Source organism: Xiphophorus maculatus, chromosome 6 (genome assembly GCF_002775205.1).
Source record: "Xiphophorus maculatus strain JP 163 A chromosome 6, X_maculatus-5.0-male, whole genome shotgun sequence".
NCBI lineage: Eukaryota > Metazoa > Chordata > Actinopteri > Cyprinodontiformes > Poeciliidae > Xiphophorus > Xiphophorus maculatus.
Window position 1 is genome coordinate 6775598 of NC_036448.1, and position 21137 is coordinate 6796734.

At 39.6% G+C, this 21137-nt stretch overlaps 1 protein-coding gene and 1 pseudogene across 1 annotated transcript; both read left to right on the plus strand.

Moving 5' to 3' along the window:
* Positions 1-231: 231 nt before the first annotated feature.
* On the plus strand, positions 232-3155 carry LOC102219859 (protein FAM173B-like). Its single transcript, XM_005814099.3, has 4 exons — positions 232-740; positions 2196-2333; positions 2452-2502; positions 2637-3155. The coding sequence occupies exons 1-4, from the start codon at positions 462-464 to the stop codon at positions 2847-2849; spliced, it is 681 nt and encodes a 226-aa protein (XP_005814156.3). The 5' UTR covers positions 232-461; the 3' UTR covers positions 2850-3155.
* A 30-nt stretch (positions 3156-3185) lies between these two features.
* Positions 3186-21093, plus strand: LOC102236164 (annotated as a pseudogene).
* The last annotated feature ends 44 nt before the right edge of the window (positions 21094-21137 follow it).

Here is a 21137-nt window from a genome sequence, read left to right on the forward strand (position 1 = left end):
GAGAACTGGACTTTTTGTGCAAATACTTCATACATCTGAAGGACGTTTGAACTTTGAAGCATTATGTTTTTCAAGAGAAAAAGTTATTTTAAAAAGTAGTTTATGGAAGGGTCATATTGTAGTGGAATCATAAAATTAACCAACAAAAATTGATGTCAGTGGAAGAATGAAATTAAAAGGCTTAACAATTGCGAAACCTATTCCACACCAGCAGGTGGCAGTCATGTACCACTCAGCTTCCAATCAGAGCCTAAACAAATCCCCAAGAAAAAATAAACTAGATTTAATTCAGTTCTTATCGGTTGTAGAAGGACATTAAAAGTGGCCGATGGTTGATAAATATCTACTTTTGGATTTTTACGTAGTGGAATTTTTAAATATCTACTAACATTTTAGTAAAAACTTCTCTGTTTGGAGGTTAGCTAACGCTAGCTGACTTTTAGCTTGGGGGAGGTAGCATCATGTCACAACATGAACTGGTTCTGGACACTGGACAGGGCAGCGGAGCTGTCAGCGAGGGCAGACGGAGAAGAAGTCGACTCGGGCTGGTCGTCACCGGGGTTGTTGGAGGGTCGCTGGTCGCTCTTTACGCGGTGGCCGCTCCGTTTGTTGCCCCTGCCCTCAGAAGAGTCTGCCTCCCGTTTGTTCCAGCCACCACGGCTCAGGTGGAGAACGTTCTCAGGGTGCTGCGGACCAGAACGGGAACTCTGGTGGACATCGGAAGCGGAGATGGAAGGATAGTAAGTGCAGATTGGCCCTACCATCTGTCTGTATCTATCTGTCTGTCTCTATACATATATACAAAATAGGTTATTTATTTATTTACTTTTGTCTGAAACAGTCACCATGCAATTTCCCATGAATTCTCTACCAACTGGGGGAACCATTAGAAATCCATTTGGACTTGTTATAGTCAGTTTATTCTGATATTTTCTCAATTTTAAACAGTGAAAGAGATTGTCACCATTCTTTTTCAAAGTAAACATGTTAAGATCCTGAGAGTAAATTAATTGTGGGTTATATCCATATAATCTGATCATTTTTGCCTCCTGAAGCAAAAAATGAACAAATGATATTCTAAAAACTTTAACCTTAAGTTGTAAACCCACAGAAATCTATTCTAGGTTTTTTTTGATGGTGACAACGTTTTTTATTTAAATCTAACAGAAAATGGAGAAATTACAACTTTCCTGATTACATGCTGTTTAATGTGTTTATGGACTGAATTTTTTTAAATTTATTTCTCTTTGGAATTAATAAGGTAGTTTTGAATTGAATTAGATGTGTGTAATCTTAATGTATTTGAACTGCAACTGCACTACATTGAGAAAATATACAGTAATATTGGTGAATTCAGTGAGAAATACATACATGCGCTTAGTAAACAAATGAACTAAAATCTGATTTATCTGTCTCAACTGCTCATTTTTATTGATAAAAAAAACATTTTTGAATGGTGTCTGCTGTTTTTGGAATTAAAACAACTTACTTGTAATTTTCACCCGTTTACCTTCTAATACCTTTTTACCCTGCATTAGGCAACATGTGTCACCAAATATATTGCCAGCATAGCAGCCCAGAATGCTAAATAATAGCTTACTCTGATCATTTGATTTTATTTCAATATCCATTACTGTAGCACACCTAGGAAGTTTTCCTGAGTTGGAAAAACTTAACAGAAGACTTTGATCAGACAAAGTACTTTTTAATTTATCCCCTGTTTGTTGACTAAATAGCCAATTCAAGCAATTTAACTTGGTCTGGTATGTTTTTATTTTTTCGGTTAGTTAGCTGCTGTTAATTTCGTCAAGTCTGTTAAAGAATAAAATTGCAGACAGGTGGAAACCGACAGCCTACTTCATTTGTTTTCAGAATTCGAAGCCTCACCAGTAAGTTATTTAATTCATGAATAAAGTATGTCAATCTGCAGAATATGACCATCTCACATAATGAAGTCTGTCATCCTGCCAGAAAATGGTTTCTCCCCTTTTAGGAAATTAAAACAAAAAAATTGAATGGCTGTCCTTAATTATCTTCAGTATTGCTACATTCTGTCCTGCGGGAAGCCAACAGCAGCTGAAAAGTCCACTTATGTCACACAATGGCTTTATTCCATTTTCTACTATGACTTATTAAAGCAATAAAATTAGCTCACTTCTAACTTTGCTGTCTCCTCTCTCTCTTTTTTTTTGCAGGTGATAGCAGCAGCAAAGTGTGGATTTCAGGCTTCTGGTTTGGAGCTGAACCCTTGGTTGGTTTGGTATTCTCGCTACAAAGCCTGGAGAGAAGGCGTCTACCGCTCCACGTCCTTTCACATCTCGGATTTGTGGAAGGTTGGTGGCTCCTGATTAGTGGAGCGCGTACGAGTGTTCGTTTAGTGTGACAAATAAACGGTAAAACTATGTAATTCTACTCTCTAAACCCCAAATGTTTCTTTGTCCTTTTTGACAGGCTAGCTTTGCTCAGTATTCCAATGTTGTTATTTTTGGAGTTCCTCAAATGGTGAGTTTGTAACTCTGGGATAAAATCTTGCTGGGTGAAATTGCTGTACAAGTAAAATAAGATGTTGCTTGTATTTAGTATTCAAAATCCCTAATATGTTTTGTGTTGGGGTTTTTTTTTTCCCATGACTGCAGATGGATCAGCTAGAGGTCAAGCTGGCAAATGAGCTGCCAAGTTCAGCCAAGGTGGTCGCCTGCCGCTTCCCCTTTCCCACATGGGTCCCTGAAAGCACTGAGGGGGAAGGCATAGACACCGTGTGGGTGTATGACGCCAAAACATTTCGCTCAGATCTGCACAGAAAAACGGGCAAAACGTTGTTAGAACAAAAATCACATCCACATTCATGAGATGTTTCCTAAAGCTCCCTAAAGCTTATTTATTGTTTTGTTATTTGCAAAAATATACTTTAAATTAGCTGCCCACGGCATCCCTATCCAAAATTGCTCTGAAGAAAATTGGATGACATGAGTACTTTTGTATGTATTTTTGAAATGAATTATCTTGTGTTCAAAACGAGACTCTAAATCAAACATAGTGATGGTAAGTTGAGAAAGCATGGCTGTATTTCTCACAGCAACAGAGAGTGCTACTCTCATTAATGCTTGTATAATTAGTTGGTTTTGTGTGTATTTAATAAAAACAAATGCTGTAATGTAAAAAAAAAAAAAAAAAGTGTCTCGTTGCTCTTTGGTGCCATCTAGTGGTGAATAAGCCGTACTACCACGTGTTGTCGCTTTTGTGTATGTAGTGACTGCTAGCTTAATAACTATCAAGAAGCGTACGAATTATTTGTTTTAAAAACGCATGTTATTCTGGCCGTTTGAAAGTAAACACGGTGCCAAAATGTTTACTCGGAGATAGCTGACGGCTGTCTCTTTTCTACCCCACCGTCGGGCTGCATGTGTGGAGCTTAGCAGCCAGCCAAGATGGACACCGCAGAAGAAGGTAGCTAATGTTCAAACTTAAAATTATCTAATTTTGTGTTGCAACTTATCATGCCGCTCGTGTTGAAGCTACGCGCGTCGTGGCTTTTGTAGGTCTGAACCAACGACGGAGTCAAAGGAGTGCATTATGCGTCCTGTAGAGATGGACAGTGTTGAGTGAAATGCAAGAAACCGTTAGCCAATTAGTGTTAGCTCCGCAGCTAACGGGTATTAGCTTCCATCTGTAAATACAAACAGCTGTGTTGGGTTGCTGCGGTTTGGCATTTAGAGACATGATATGAAATACCGAAAGGTTCCGCTTGAACCCACTCGAATAGTTACGAAATACAAATGGACTCTTGTAATAACCCCGTGCAAAGTTTCTCTATGGTTTTTTCAAGATAACGTTGATTAAGTTGCACCGTTATCAAACGGTTACGTACAGTAAGAAACTACAGTAAGAAACTAGCCACGCATACGATTAATTAGGTAACACTGTATTGTTTCTGTACTTGTTACAGTTGAAAATGCTACATTTCCAGATTGATGCTGATTTCTAATCGGTCTACTCGGGTATTACATATATGCTACATTACATACTACATAATTATGTAATCTTTAAAAACGCCCAACTTGCTTCCCTTTTGCCTGACTTGTAATAAATTGACATTGACGCTGGTAGTCGATGGCGGATAACCACCCAGGGCATTCTAAATGCCGTCACCGGCTAATTATAGGTATTTTATTTTGGTCACTGAACTACAAAGGGTAATCCAAGAATTAATAGTTTGGCGCTGTTGCCCTGTCCTCTTCACCTGCCAATATTACAGCACATATATTTACATTTTTTAGGCTTCAAGATTTGAGTTTTCAGGTAATACAGAGTTTCTAAGCAGTCTTGGAAAAGTGTGCGAGTTGCTGATATTTTCAAGCTGTGGACAAGAAAATGTTTGATTCTCCAATGTTTTCCTTCCATTTCCCCCCCAAAGTTCAGAAGTCTAATAAATAATAGCAATGATAATAGTAACAACTTGACAGTTAAAATAACTGGTAGTAACACTATACATATGTGAAAAAAGTGGCCTACCGTGTCTTTGATTTGCAAAGTCAGTCCTGAATTTCAGACTTTTTTATGTTAGCATTTTTGTACTTTTGACTTGCTGATTGAATTCACATGGAGGAAAAGAAATTGAAATACTTTTATAGTCTCCAGACAACTCCAGTGTCAGAAAGAACTGGACCTGTGGAACGTAAACTGGCTCTAAAAATCTGAATTATTTATAGTTTTCTTCTGTGGCTGTGTTTAGTATATGTGGCTGTGGCTGGACAGTAAACTGGATTGGTCAAAACACACTAGCCACCTGTATGGGAAAGTGCAGAGCAGGTTGTACTTCCTGAGGAGACTGTGGTCCTTTAACATCTGCAGCAAACTGCTCTGGATGTTCTACCAGTCTGTGATTGCCAGTGTCCTCTTCTACACCGTGGTGTGCTGGGGAGGCAGCATATCCAAGAAGGACACGTCCAGACTGGACAAACTGACCAGGCGTGCCGGCTCTGTGGTCGGCATGAAGCTGGACTCTCTGGTGACAGTGGCAGAGGCGAGGACACTGAACAAACTGCTGGACACCATGAACGATAGCAGCCACCCTCTACACGCCGTCATCAGCAGCCAGAGGAGCCTGTTCAGTGACAGACTGCTGCTTCCCAAGTGCCGGACCAATAGATTTAAGAACTCTTTTGTCCCCCATGCCTTCAGACTGTACAATTCCTCATTGGGGGGGGGGGAGGTGACACAGGACAGAGGGTGGAAGGAGTAGTGCCCCCTTGTATTTTTCTCCATACTTATCAGGTCAAACCACATAGTGCAATACGATATCACTGGTCAATCTATTTGCCAAATTCTTAAATTTTTTTTGTGTTGTATTTATATTTATTTATATTCTTTATTCCTATTCCCTGTTTCTTGCATAATTTAAGGTTTTTCTTGCATAATTTAAGGTTTTGGTTACTCACATTTAGTGTGTACCTTAGTATTTAATTTGTAATTTTGTATTCTTTTGCATTTTTGCTTACTGTGTGTTATCTTTGTTTTTTGCCTGGGAGCTGCTGGTAACTTCAATTTCCTGAGGGAGTCTTCCCAAGGGATCAATAAAGTACAAGTCTAAGTCTGTTCAAGTAATTTATGTGTTTACTATTGAAAAAAAAAAGTTCAATAAAACCACTCAAGAATTTATTGAACTTCTGCTGATTGTAGATGATCTGTCAGAGAGAAATGCCGTGTCGAAGTAATTTTGACAAAAATATTCGAAACCTTCCTAATTTGTGTTTTATATATGCCTTTTACAGCGGACATTTGTCGAGTGTGTCGCTCGGAGGGCACCCAGGAAAAGCCTCTCTACCACCCTTGTGTTTGCACTGGCAGCATTAAGTTTATCCATCAGGAATGGTACGAGTGTGAAAACATTAATACACTCTAATGAAGGCGCATTCAGTTCTATTTTCTGTTGCTCTCGATGTCAAGCCGTTGCTTTAAATATGCATAAGTCATATTAAGCGTCAAACTCAAAGATAGAACGAATAATGCTGTTGAACTCATCCTGTTGTGTTTTGTCTTCACAGCCTACTGCAGTGGCTGAAACACAGTCGGAAAGAATACTGTGAATTATGCAAACACAGGTTTGCATTTACACCAAGTGAGTCGTTCTGTAAATAAAGGAGAAAAAAAAACACTGCCATGCAGAAGAATTCACACCCCTTCAACTTTTTCACATTTTGACAAATACAAATGTATAAATCCCTTTTTAAGTTTGCCACTCAAGTTGTTTAGATCGAGGCTATGTTTATGTGTTTGAGTGGCCCAGTCAAAGTCCAGACCTAAAGCCACATGATAAGACCTTCCCAATTCGTGTTCCTAACCTGACTGAGCTCGAGTTGTTTTGCAAATAAAATTACGATGGATACACTTGGTAAAATGTCAATGTCAAACAGATTTATTTAGCACTTTAAAAGCAGGTTTAAAACTGCACTGAAGTGCTGTACAAAAATGATCATAAAATAAGTTGATGAAAAGGAAAAAACAATAATACAAGAAAAAAATATGTGTATAATGTCAAAGTAGATTAATAATAAGTAAACAAAAAAAAAACCCCATCACAACAGAAGAGCTACAGTATCAGGCCTCAGTTAAATGTCAGAGAATAAAAATGAGTTTTAAGAAGCAATTTAAAATGATCCAGACTGTGGGCAGATTTAATCTGGAAAGGTAGAGTAGGAGCAGCAACGGAGAAGGCCTGATTTCCTTTTCTCTTAAGTGGAGTCCGAGGAATATAGCAGCTGATTATTTGATCTTAAAGTTCTGGACACAGAATGCAGTTTCATAAGATCCTGAAGATAAGGAGGGGCTAACCAATTTAAAACTTTCTAAGTTGATAAAAGAATCTTAAAATCTATTGGATATGAAACGGGCAGCCAGGCCAGTATTCGACTTGCATCCGTACTTGGAACTCAAAATGCAGCAAAAGGTGGATGGATAAAAATGCACACCGCACGTTTTAGATTTTTATTTGTTGCAACAAAAAAAACCCATTAATTCCCACTTTATTTTTATGTGCTAATTTGTACCAGTCTGTCACGGCAAAACAAAAAAAAAGAAGAAAAGTTGTGGTTGTAACATGTCCGAATGTGAAAAGGTTAATCAGCATTGGAGACATTTAAATATCTGTTATAAATATCTGTTCTTCCGTTTTATTCTCCAGTCTATTCTCCAGACATGCCGTCCCATCTACCTGTCCAAGACATCTTTGCAGGGCTGGTCACCAGTATCGGGACGGCCATCAGATACTGGTTCCACTACACTCTGGTGGCCTTTGCCTGGCTGGGTGTTGTGCCTCTCACCGCATGCAAGTCCCAAAAACAAACAAAAAGCAACTCAAAATAAACAGAAGAACTGAGAACAGGCTTTTACCGCGCTGCTTTAACTGACGGTTTGTGTCTTCCTGCCAGGTCGCATCTACAAGTGTTTGTTTACCGGCTCCGTGAGCTCGCTTCTTACCCTGCCATTAGATATGCTTTCCACGTAAGTGTCTGTCCTTGAGTTTGTCTTCCTGTTTGTGGTTTTTGCAGCTCTTCACTGGCCATCGTGTTGTTGAGCTCAAAAACCAGTGATGAAATTCATTCCTCCATTCTTTAAAGAAACTAAGACAGTTTTTGATCAGACGGTTTTAAGGCAGCGGGCAATGGTGGATCTTTCAGGAATGGTGCCCCGGGCATGTCCCTCCTTCTGCCACCCTCAACTAATTAAAACACAAGCAATTATCAGATTTTGCTTTTCTTCCAGCAGAAACCAGGTAATGTAGACTTCCAGTACTCAGCAGCAAGTAGCAGAAACTTAATATTAATTTTTCTTTATCAACAATTAATTTCCCTTCGGGATCAATAAAGTATTTCCGAATTTGAGTTTGAATTACTCCACTGCACAGACATATAATTAGCAGCAAACTTGATCAGAGTAGAGCTAACAGATATTTTATTTTCCAGTTTTTGGGCGACCCATCCCTTTCTAATGCCTCCCTGGGCATCTGCCCGTATCAAAAACTGCCACTGGCTATCAGCACTGGAAATCTTACTGAAGAAATTTTATTTATTTTTTTGTTGTTGTTGTTGTTTTTGCTATTAAGTAAGAAGTAAGAAAGAAATGTAAAAAAAAAAATTACCTGCAGAGAGCAAATGAGTGATGAAACCTGAGACTGCCTTCTATATATATTTTTTGCATGCTAAATTAAAAGCTGCTCTTCATATGATTATTATTTTTTGTTTGTCATACCAGATTCAAAAGCTGCACCGAGTAACTGTAATGGCTGACTAACTCCTGTTCAGTCTGAAAATGTGTAGAAATAGACTAAAAGTATTTCCAGTTCTGAATAAGTTTAGAAAGAAAAAAAAAAAAGGGTATGAATGGAGTGTTTTTAATACTTTTTAATTTTTTTTTCTAGGCTCAATTTTATAAATCATTTGACCAAAAGAATACATTTATAAAAAGTTATTTTTTCTTAGTTTTATTGTAAGTCTGGAATTTTAAAGTGATTATGTATAGAAACCCCTCTGCTCCGTTGTCCTAACCAACTACCAATTTTCCCTCTAATTGCTTATTTCACCAGTGTTTTCATCTTCCCACCACTTTTAGTTATTTCTCTCCCTTCGTTAGACGGATCGTGGAGCACATTTCAAATTCTTTTTTACTTTTGCAGGCAAAACCTGCTCGCCGACTGCCTCCAGGGCTGTTTCGTGGTCACCTGCACGCTGTGTGCCTTTATCAGCCTGGTGTGGCTTAGAGAGCAGATCGTCCACGGTGGAGCCCCACAGTGGCTGGAGCCGAATCAACCCCCTCTGGTTCCAAACCAGCCCAACCGTCCCGCACAAGCTAACGAGGTGAGCGCCATTCATGCTGCGGGTCGGCTACTTTTTTGATTTTCCTGCACATGGGGACTGTCATGTGGATGTGTTTAACTAATTCCCCGTTTTTCCTACGTGAAGATGCCACAATAGCAAACCCATCTGAAAAATGTGTATCATATGTTCTGAATGATAGGAAAACTGTTGGTAAAATCACCCTGCTCCCCCCAAAAAATGTGTCGTTATTGGAATTGAGGTTACATTTAAGTGCAGCTCTTCTACAACCACTCCAGGCCTCGTTGAAGCGGGTTTCGAATTGTTAAATCGAAACCCTCCACTGGGAAATCTGAAAGTGAGGCTGGCGGATGTGGAAATAGGAAGCTGAATATTTTCTGTATGCAAATACACTACAAAAAATCTAAATCCTAACACGTATTTCCCAAAACTTGAAATAAGACAAAACTGACTTACAAATAACTTTTCGGCAAGATATAGGAGCTTGTTTTAAATCAATAACTCCTTTAATATTAATGGGAAAAGTACTAGCTCTATTGGCAGGTTATTTCACATATTACATGGAAAAATGTCCTGTTATAAATAAAATAACCTGCCAATGGAACTAGCATTTTTTCATCAACATTAAGGAATTATTGACTTAAAACAAGCTCCTATTCTTGCTTAAAAGTCACTTGTAAGGTTGTTTTGCCGTATTTACAGTTTTTTAAGATATTTACTGTAGAAACTTGACAAAAAGACTTGGTAAGAGTTAGATATTTTTGCAGTGTAGGATGAATATATCTGCTGCATAGTTCCAACCACAACTCATCCGTTTATTTTATTTTTTTACCAATTCATGGTTGTGCAGAATCCGGCTGATAATGCCGCAGCAGCCGATGTCCCGGCTGCCGCAGACGAGGCAGGACGCCCCGGAGAGCACGGCCCCGACGAGCCGGACCGGGCCAATCAGCAGGAAGCCGGCGACGAAGCAGAACTGGACGACAACGATAGAGAGGACGAGGATGATGACGGGGAAGAAGATGAAGAGGAAGACGAGGAAGAGGGGAGGGAGGAGGACGCCGCTGATGCCAACAATGCAGGGCAAGGTGAGGAAAGATTCTATTTATTTTATTTTTTTGCTTGCTCCATAAAAAAACTGTTTTGTGATGCTTATGTTTCAGCGCTCAAACACATTTTTTATAATTCTTGCTCATTGGGATTTTACTGCACTTCTGTAAATGTTGGGAAAGTGATGACAAGTTGGGTGTATGGCTAATTGGGATTAGCTGAACTTAGCACATAGAAGTTCTGAGATTTACCTTTGGATAAATTTAAGTTCTCACTCAACGTGCCTAAAACAGTATACATAATATTTACAAAAAATAAAACAATTTCAGTAGGCTGTCAGTACTACTTCCTGTTTCTTTAAGTATCTTCCTTCTTTTCAAAAGATTTGAACTGGAACGCCCTGGAATGGGACCGAGCAGCAGAGGAGCTGACCTGGGAAAGGGTAGGAATCTTTATTTCCCTTTTTATTGCTGCCCTTGATTTAATTTTATTTGAAGTTCTTTTTTTTAATTGCGCAGAAATAGCCTCCATTACTAGTGGAAATGCAGAGATCAGAGATTCTGTGGCCAATTTCCGAACTCTGCTTGTTGTTTTAACTAATTTCTTTAATAATCATAATAGATTTTTTTTGTTTTCTGCTTGCTCTTGTGAATAGTCATTATTATCCGCCTTATTTGCAGAGGCGCTATAACATGATGGCTTAAAATAAGGTTTTTATCATCTTTGAAAACTAAGGCAATAATTTCAGAACTGACATCTTAAACCATCTTTAGCGTCTTAGCATTTTAGTAAAACAGCAGCCTCCATCTAGAAAAAGTAGAGTAGCAACTGTGAACTTTCCAATGTTTCTAAATCCAACAGAGGTTGAAAGGTCAAATGGATAAAACTGCTTCTTTCTGTACGGCTTGCTTTCTCTTGCTCTCTGGCAGCCGAAATGAACTGTGCTGTACGGAATGAACTTGACAGACATATTGTTTTAGTTTGGCTAAGTTTTAGTATTGTTTTCCATTTGTTTCTCAGATGCTTGGACTAGATGGTTCCCTTGTTTTCTTGGTAGGTGCATTGCTTTTCTTGCACTTCTTCTTCACACATCATTTAAAATCTTGTTGTAAATTAGATTAATATGCATCTTTAAAGGGCCCAAAAATTCTAACATGGAAGGCTTCCATGAGAACTTCAGTGCTGAATTAAGCCGTGTAAATTACATTAAATGTGAACCTTGTTGTGTGTTCGTTTCCAGGAACACGTCTTCTGGGTGGTGTCTCTCAACACACTCTTCATCTTGGTGTTTGGTGAGTTCAGTCAGTCTTTATACGGAGTCACAAGCTTTGACAAACATTTGTCTCTTTTAATGACATGAGAACCTTTCTGCATTTTCTTCCAGCTTTCTGCCCATACCACATTGGCCATTTCTCAGTTGTCGGGCTGGGCTTTGAAGACTATGTAAGTTCACCAGAATACACAATGAGGAACTTCTGCCTAGACGGGACAGTCAAAAATTATTATTTTTTTTCTATCTGCAGGTCAAAGCCTCACATTTCGACGGCCTCATCACCACAGTAGTGGGGTACATCCTCCTGGCTGCTGCTCTCGTAGTCTGCCACGTATCCTCTTCATGCTGCACTTTTTCTTTTTTTTTAGAAATGATTGTCACAAAATCTTGAAATCTTTAACATTCATCCAAAAGAATTCCAGTTTGAGTCAGTGTTCCTGTCGTACAGTGTCTTTCAAGTATTTGCATCGCTTGGATACATTTTTTCATATTACAACCACAAACTCTAGTGTGTTTTATTGGGGATTTTATTGAATTGATCAACACGCAGAAGCTTGTGCTCTGTACGCTTTTACTTGTGAAGTGCAAGTAACAGCAGGAGAGTTTTCAAACATTTTCAAATCCAGGTTTCTCTTGTCCATCTGTATAAGTCCTTAAAAGAGGCTACTGCAGGCTTTGGCTTCCCTCTTCAAGTTCCAGCGGCCCAGGCGCCTGCTGGGTGTCTGCTACATTGTTGTCAAGGTAAAGAAACACTGGAAACACTTGCTCTCCATCTCTCTCTACACACACACACCCACACACACTTACTTTCATTGCTAGCAAAGCTTTCAATCTCAAAGGCAATTTGGATAATTTTAATGATATGAAAACAAACTTTAATTGCGAGACTTTTTTTGTTTGTTTTTTTGCCCTCTCTCTCAGGTTTCCCTTCTGGTTGTCATGGAGATCGGCTTGTTCCCTCTCATTTGCGGCTGGTGGCTCGACATTTGTTCACTGGTAAAGCAAACGAGTGGAGAGAAAACATTGTTGTCGTGTTGCTTCAGTTGCATCCTGGGCAACGTGAAACATTTTGTTAAAATAACGGCGTTTAAATGTTAAGCCATTTAGCCTAAATCCTTATAGTTACTAAAAAGTAATTATTTTCATTAAAGGAAATGTTTGATGCGACGCTGAAGGACAGAGAGCAGAGTTTCGACTCCGCTCCAGGTACAACAATGTTCCTCCACTGGCTGGTCGGCATGGTGTACGTCTTTTACTTCGCTTCCTTCATCCTTCTGCTCAGAGAGGTAAACCACACCCACTCGCATGTGTGAAGAGTTGCGTTTGAGAAAGGCGTCCTCCAAGGTACATTTTTGGTTTGTGTGTGCGCAGGTTCTTCGCCCAGGTGTGCTGTGGTTCCTGCGGAACCTGAACGACCCAGACTTCAACCCAGTGCAGGAGATGATTCACCTCCCAATCTACAGGCACCTCCGGAGATTCACACTATCAGTGGTAAGTAAAAAAAAAAAAAACATGATTTGCCTTTTTTGTTTTTTTTTACTCAGTTTGATGCTTTGGCTTCAACTAGTCCTTTTTTGCCTGAAGGATGATTTTCATTTAATGAATCTTCATAATTCATTTTATTTGTTGTTTTATTTATTTTGGATATTTAAAATGTCTTCCAGTTCCAGTGTTAAATGTTCCTTAGAATATAAAGTTTATTAACCTTTTGAGAACATGCTTTTATGTTATTGTCACCATTACTTGAAAACGTTCTCCAAACAACAACATCATCGTTTATCGCAATAACAATTTATCGTCCAGCTAAATTTGCTACTGTGACTTGTCTGTTTACAACCAATCCCAAATAAAGGCCACCTGCTTGTAATTTAATGTCTGCATAAATGCTGCTGCTCTGGTTTAGACTCAAAGCTCTCCCTTGGTGGCGATCAGACCTCTCTCTCTCTCTTTGTCTCTACCTCGTGCTAACCTCGTCACGCTGCCGCCGCGGTTGTGTGTGTTTTACCAAACAGCCCACGCTTCAGACTTGAGGGTGATGGCTGAAGCGCCTTCGCCAATCAGTCTGAACAACTACTCACATTCGACTGTGTGGGCGTGTGTGTGTGTGTGTGTATGCTCCCTCCAGGTTGTGTTCGGCTCCATCGTCCTGCTGATGCTGTGGCTTCCAATCAGGATCATTAAGCTGCTCTCCCCTGCCTTCCTTCCCTACAACGTCATGCTGTACAGGTGCGGCAAATTCAAACCGAGCCTCATTTGGCGGTTCACACATAGAGAAAGTGAAAAATGACTGGTTATCAACAGTGATATTACCATTATGTAGTGAATTGGAGACTTGGTGGGTGTGTGGCTTCCACAGTGATGCGCCGGTCAGCGAGCTGTCGCTGGAGCTGCTGCTGCTTCAGGTCGTCCTGCCCGCCTTACTGGAGCAGGGTCACACCCGGCAGTGGCTCAAACGTCTCGTCCACGCCTGGACCTTCACGGCTGGATATGTGCTGTAGGTCTGACACACAAGCTAAGCTTTTATCTTTGTAGAACAAGCTATTGAGTTTAAATGAAAGTCTTAGTTAGAAAATTGCTTTCGTTTTTGTTGAAAATTGCTTTCAAGAACATACTGTATGTACTTGTTCTTCTCTTGTCCTCTTGTCATAGGATTAGATATATAAAGTAGTAAATAAGATTTATTTGTATAACCTGTCATCACTTAGGCAGCTCAGAGTGCTTTACACTATAAACACATAATCCAGTGACCAATTTTGAAACAAGCAATAAACATTGCATTTTGGCAAATTCTATCATCAGGCAAATATACATGAAATATTTCAAACCAGGTTGGGTTTTTAGCCTTGATTTAAAGGAGTTCAGTGTTTCAGCATCTTTGCAGTTCTCTGGAAGTTTGTTCCAGATTCGTGGTGCATAAAAACTGAACACTGCTTCTCCGTGTTTGGGCAATAAACATCCTGCCAACAGTGACCTTCACTCGTACCTCCTGGGGGAGCACGAAGACAACGCCAACCAACCAAACAACGCGCCTAATCGATTGAACAATAACCGCAACCCGGGGCTTGTGGAGGGACTTCACGCCGCCCACCAAGCCATCCTGCAGCGGGTCGGTCCTCTGGCGGTCCAGCCCTACCACCGACCCCCCCACTTCCTCCTCAAGGTGCCTTTTCACAGACGATTTCAACAAATCCACATCAGTTGTGTTGCTCTGATTTTTAAAATTTTTCTTTCATATGTTTTTGTTCAGATCGTTCTGCTGGTGGTCTTCATGTGCGTGACTCTTTTACTCGCGAGTCTAATCTGTCTTACACTCCCAGGTAAGCACTCACTTTAGTCCTTCACAGAATACACCAGATGACTTTGAAATGACCTAGACAAAGGATATCAGAGTACCCTTACTCCCAGTTGTTACATTTTATCTGTCTGCGTTGGACCTCCGCTCCTCTTCCTCCATCCTTCATGCTTCTTTGTTCCCCCTCTCAGTGTGCGTGGGTCGCTGGCTCATGTCTCTGTGGATGGGCAGCGCAGTGGTCCATGAGCTGTACACGACAGCCAGCGGCCTGTACGTCTGCTGGGTGTCCGTCCGCGCCGCCACCGTGCTGCTGTCCTGGATGCCGCAGGGCAGGACGGTCATCATGGTCAAAGTTCAAGAGTGGACGCTCATGGTAACGCCCCGTCTCTGCCGTGGCCGACAACAAAAACCTCCGGCGAGTGAAATTTGGATTGTTTTTGTTTGGATTGTTTTTGGTGGCCGCAGATCTTTAAGACGGTGGTGGTAGCCGTGATGTTAGCCGGGGTCATCCCTCTGCTGCTGGGCCTGCTGTTTGACCTGGTCGTCGTCGCTCCTCTCAGAGTCCCAATGGACCAGACGCCTCTCTTCTACCCTTGGCAGGTAGGAATATACAGTAAAATACACGGTGGGATCAGAGTGTGTAATCATTTTTATTGTTTTATTTCAGTTTCTTTTGCCTCATTTGGTCATTTTCACATAACTTGTCAGTTTTTGTTTAATTTTAATGCAAGATTTTTTTTTTTCTTTTTTTGGAACTGCAAAAGAGCTTAACATGAATTTCTCCTGATAGTTACTGTCTAGTATAATTTTTTCTTCTTGTTTCCTGAATGACTAGTTGTTCACTTTACCAGGTTTTAGGCTTATAAAATGTGGGTGATAAATTTGAACGTTTCTACAGCTGCTTCCTAATTGATGCCAGAAAAGAAATGGGTTGGTTTTCGACAACCTCTAGAAACAACTCTAGTTTTTACTCAAGTTAATACTGAAGCCCGTTTTTTTTGTAAGGATGACTGTAGAAAAATACAGCTTACCTTCAGAAATTAGAATATTTATCTCAGAATCCCAACAAAAAAAAAATCCTAATATCTACAACTCCATTTCTGAATGTTGTTTGAGAATGCTTCATAATCCCAGTCAGATAATCTCTCATCTGCACCAGCAGTGCTGGAAAGTAGGAATTATTAAGCGCTTAATAACTCCGTCTGGTGATATTAAAATGTTTAATTAAAAAGCGAGAAGGAACTTATCTTCAAGGATTTTTTTTGTGGAAAATATGAGCTCTACGCGTTTGACCTACTGAAGCTCAGTGACGCACTAATTCAGTGTTTTATTAGTGTCGAAGCTTTTATTGTCTTAAATTAAAAAGACCTAAAGCAAACTAATGCCACAGTTTTAAACATCTAAGCCTGCCACCAGTTTCTTTTTTTAATGGTCCGTAGAAAAATCATCATGTTTACACCGGACAACTGGAATAAAGTTGTAAAAAAAAATTTTTTTAACAATGTTTTTTTAAATTTTAAAAAGATTTAAAAATCTTTACAAACTGCAAAACCACAAAATCTTACCAAGTATTTTTGGTCTAGTTTCTGGTGTAAATATCTTAGTACACTAGAAATAAGAGACTAACTCATAGATAGCCTTTCAGCAAAACAAAGTAGTTTGTTGTAAGTCAATAATTCCTTAATATTGATGAAAAAGTACTACTTCCATTGGCAGATTATTTCACTTACAACATGGAAAAGTACCTTGTTGTAAATGAAATATTATGTCATTGGTACTAGCACTTTTTCATCAATACTAAGGAATTACTGACTTAAAACAAGTTTATATTTCTTGCTGAAAAGTTACTTGTAAGTTGGTTTTTGTCTTATTTCAATTGTATTACAAAATTTGAACTAGAAACTAGACTAAAATTACTTGTTAAGATATTGTTTTCTTGCATTGCAGTTACTTATTAGGCAGTCTAAGTGTGACTTTTTCCACGTTGGCTCAGCAGTGAGGCATGATTGCATATGTTGATGTGTTTTGGTTTCAAGTCTGTTTGGCTTCTAATCATTTGAAAACAGGTTTTCAGCATTGAATTCGTTAAAAACAAAGTAATTACAAACATTTGCGACTGTCTCAGTGTGCTAACTTGAAAGGCTTCTTGTTGTGCTGCAGGACTGGGCCCTGGGAGTCCTTCATGCAAAAATCATCGCTGCCATAACATTGATGGGCCCCCAGTGGCGACTCAAAGCGGTCATAGAGCAGGTCAGTCTCGCTTTCTGCCAATGAGGAAGGAGAAAACAGGAACAGGGATGTTTGAATACTCTGTGCAAGACGCCAAAACGTTTAAAGCCTCTTGTTTAGAGACGTGCTTTAGAACTAAGCACCCTGTGTTATCTGCATCATTAATGATTAACCTCTGATTTCATAACTGTGTGGTGATTTGACCACTGTTTAAACTGTATTTGAAACATCTGTCTCCAGGAAGTTAAGAATGACTATCGGTTAAAATATCGGCTGCCAGCCATCTTGAATTTTTAAGTTTCGGTATTTGCAGTGGAATCCTACAAAAAGATGCAAACTTTCTGGAATTTCTTTCAATTTCTTTTTATTATCCCAAATTATCCCCGCTTATTTGCCTGTAAAAAGAAAGTTTTGGAATCCCGTAAGCATTTACTCGCTCCTCCTTGCAGGTGTACGCCAACGGCATCAGAAACATCGACCTTCACTTCATCGTGCGGCGGTTGGCCGCCCCCGTCATTTGCCTCCTACTGCTGTTGCTCTGTGTTCCCTACACCATATCTAGAGGCCTCACACCGCTGCTGGGTAAGGACAGCTCTGGATGTTTATCTTTCATCTCTTACCATTTCAACAGATTTCTCTACAATAGCATTTGAGAAAATTATAAAGATGTCAGGAAGTGTTGTCGATTTACAGAAAATAAAATAAATACATATTCAGATTGCATTTTGGGAAGATTTTTGTTTTCTCAACAGCCAAATGAGAAACATAAATGACAACAGAATCCCAGCTAATAAATCCCAGTGATTGAGTTTGGCCCCTACTTTGCTTGATGCTTTATTAAGATAACTGCTCTCATCCTTTCTGCACATACTCCACTCATTTCCATTGCTCATTCTCTGCTTTTTGTTTTCCAGGAGTGCAGCCAAAGATGCAGATACTAGTGGAGAGGAAGATCTATCCGTTTCTGCTGATGGTGGTCGTACTGCTGGCCTTTCTGTCCTTTCAGATTCGCCAGTTCAAGCGACTTTACGAACACATCAAAAACGACAAGTCAGTAAAATCTAATATCAGTTTAGCTACTTTCAGCTTACAGATCCTTGCAAAAGGACACTAGGGCAGCAATTAACAGGTATTTTAGTAATCAATTATTCTGACGATTAGTCAATCGGATAAAAAAAAACTATTGACGGACTATGCAGATTTATCATTGAACCACTGTGCACAGTCCCACAGGTTGAAACTGATACCGCATGTGTTTTTACAAGGCTTTTTTTTGTTGTTGTGTGTTTTTGGGAACTGACGGTCTGACGGTACAACTTCCCTGTTCCCGTGCTGTCCTTTTTTTTTTTTTTTTTAATAAAATGTTAGAAATAGATTAAAAAATACAAATAAACAATTTATTTCTATTAAAAATCTATTCATTGCGATTAATCCGATTGATTGTTTCTGAACTTTTTCACATTTTCTCTCCATAGACTTGAGTTGTATTAGGATGTGAATAACAAATGAAAGGATTCATGGCTTTCTACTTCTACTACAATTTTCTTTTGCACAGATTTATTTCCCCGTTGCGAGATGATGTATTTTGTAAGTAACATCCTTTTGCATTTCTTATTCCTCACTTCTCCACCAGATACCTGGTAGGACAGCGACTGGTGAACTACGAGCGGAAGACGGGCCGCAGCTCCTCCAGCCCTCACACCACCTCCTCATAAGTCTGACACTGCGGCAGCTCCTCACCTCTCGTCCTCAAACACTGCATATAAAACCTCTGACTGCAGCCTCATCCCTTTCTTCTCCAGAATTCTCCCACAGTAGAGGTCGGGGAAGCAAAGCCGACAAGAAGCGAAGGCAAAAACTCTGCCTCATAAGTGTTGATGTGAGGTTGAAAGAATCGAAACAAAGTCTTTAATCTTGTTTAGCGCTCAGTTTGAGTCAAACTTTGTGGGATTACAAAATCCACTCGCTGGTCCTTCCGTTGTAGTCGCCTCCTCAGGTGTTTTTTTGGGGGGGGGGGGGATTATTTCCTGGAAGTTTGCTACGAAATTAAGGTCAGATGAGCATAGCTTTTACCTCAGATTGAGCTTCCTTTGAACATATTGTAGAATAAACGTGTGTACCGTTTTATATATATATACATATATATATATATATACACACACAGTATATATATATTTTCTTAGAGTTGTGAAGGAGATGTTTGGACTTTAGTTGGTGTACTTTGGTACTCAGAGGATCTTTAAGGTAAGGGTGGAGTTGGAAACTGATTGGTCGATAATAAGACAACCCTCAGAGAGGGGGGTACGGGGGAGTTGTAACAAAAAAATGTGAAGAACATGTTTTTATTTTTCTGATGTCACTGAGTTTTAGCGGTAGGCATCTTCATAGTTTTTTAGACATTTTAAAACTGAATCCTTTTAGATGTGGGCAAAAACAGAGGACAGAGGCTGCCTTCTGTCTTACGTCTTCTAGGCTAAGCCCAAAAACATTTGATTACCTAACAGTTTGAGACATAAAGCATCCTTTCCAGTACTCGGAAAAAAAAGTTGACCTTCTTAACACAGAATTTGCACTGAGTTCAGCTCGTCATCCAACGTTTACTCTCTGAAGAATACTTTGGAAAAGGCTAAAACTAAACCAGCCTGGAAACCCTCAAAAGACAACAGTTTAAAAAAAAAACAGTCTAAAGAAAACACTGAGGAGATTAACCAGATGTTTGTTTCAGAGGTCAAAAACAACTATGTTCCGCTCAGCTGCTGGTAGTTCTTCATTTTTACTAGACGCTTATTTGAATGTTTTGTTAGTCATTTGTTAGCTTTACTAATTTGAACAGGTGCGTAAAATCCGCATTTTATCCCAGTAAAATTGGAAACCTGTGGCCGTCATGTGACGAAAAAGAATGTGAAAAGTTCAGTAAAACTGAGCTGCTCTGCTCATCTTTCAGTAAACGGTGAATGGATCGAGAGCTGCGCAACTGAACGACGTCAAGCGTGCAAATTTCAGCTCCCAGCTTTACCGTGCAGTTCTTCGTGGATCCATAAAGTTTGTACAGTAAAGCTGGGAAGTGATCAGTGAGCTCCAGAGTTTTCTTGGACAGAAAGTTGTTAACTGCTTAGAGTTTTTTTCCCCCTGATGTTCCCTTCAGATGTGGGTCTTTGGTGGACAATTTGTAAGGTCATGCTTATGACGGGAGATCCATCTGGGAATTCCCTGGGTCAGTTCTTTGGCCTTATGTTTTTTTTTTGTTTTTTGTTTAATCCAACTGGCATAACGTAAGCTACACATGTCTTCATAACAGCAACATAGCAAGAAATCAGAGATAGCTGCTCCCCAGTGGGCGGTCTATTGGTCAGACAGGCCAAACCTCATGCAAAGGGCAGCTAAACACTTTTATATTCTTGTGTACGCGCGTGGTCATATTTCACATAAAGTGATCCACGTGCATCTGTAAACCGATGAATCAGCCACAACAACAAAACACTGTCCTGAGATAATCACTGATACCTGCATGGCAGTTTTGTGTTTTTTTTTAAGTGTATAATTTTATTAAGATTATGTGGTTTTCATTTCAAACGTGTGAATATGAAATCGAACTGGATGTCAGTCGCTGAGCTTCTCACTTGTGTGACCAAGTTCTCCGGATTTCTCTGCTATCCCCCTTTTTCTAACCGCTTCTAGAGAAAAGGTCAGACAGCTGAGATGCTTTAGAAGTGTTCAGTTGTTTTTCAAGGCTAAAGAGAAAAGAAAAAAGCCTAGCCCTTCTCTGAATTCTTACCGCTGCCGTTTGAGAAAATCCCATTTTTTGCTGTTTTCTATGATCTTAGAGAGACATTTAATTTATTTGTTTCGGATCAGTAATGGTCACGAAGAGTTAAAAGGTTTTTATTCCCCCACGTGTTTCACTGTGTCGCACTTTATGTTTCGGTTGCAATCATTTCAGTCTGTTGTGACGACACCAACATGGCTGGATTTGTGATTTTTTTTTGTTGGTTTTTTTTTGAGACGGACGCCAAGAGACGGAGGCGATGCCCCGGATTTTTACCTAAAGGACAAAATGACTTTTGCATCTGTTCCTTGTAATGAATTTTACATTTTAGCTGGTATTTACTACTATTCCGTCGAGGCAGATTGTGAATTTTACTTTCTTTCCAGTACCCCGTAGCTCTGCTGCTGTGTGGAACGCTGATATTTTAGAAAGATGCTATAAAGTGACCTTTGTAGTCCCTTTGAACTGAGCTGGACACATTGAATTTTAATGTTAAATTTCAATTTCTAGAAGCAAATAATCTCTATTTTTCTATATGTGCAAAAGAAAAAAAAGGCAGTGGCATGTACTGTAACATAAAGGTAAAAAAAAATCTTAAAGTTCAATTGATTGTTGATTCTGTGATATAAACAATAAACGGATGTTAAGAATAGATGATTTTATTTTTTCAGACAAATACCAATGTTAGCTTGACAA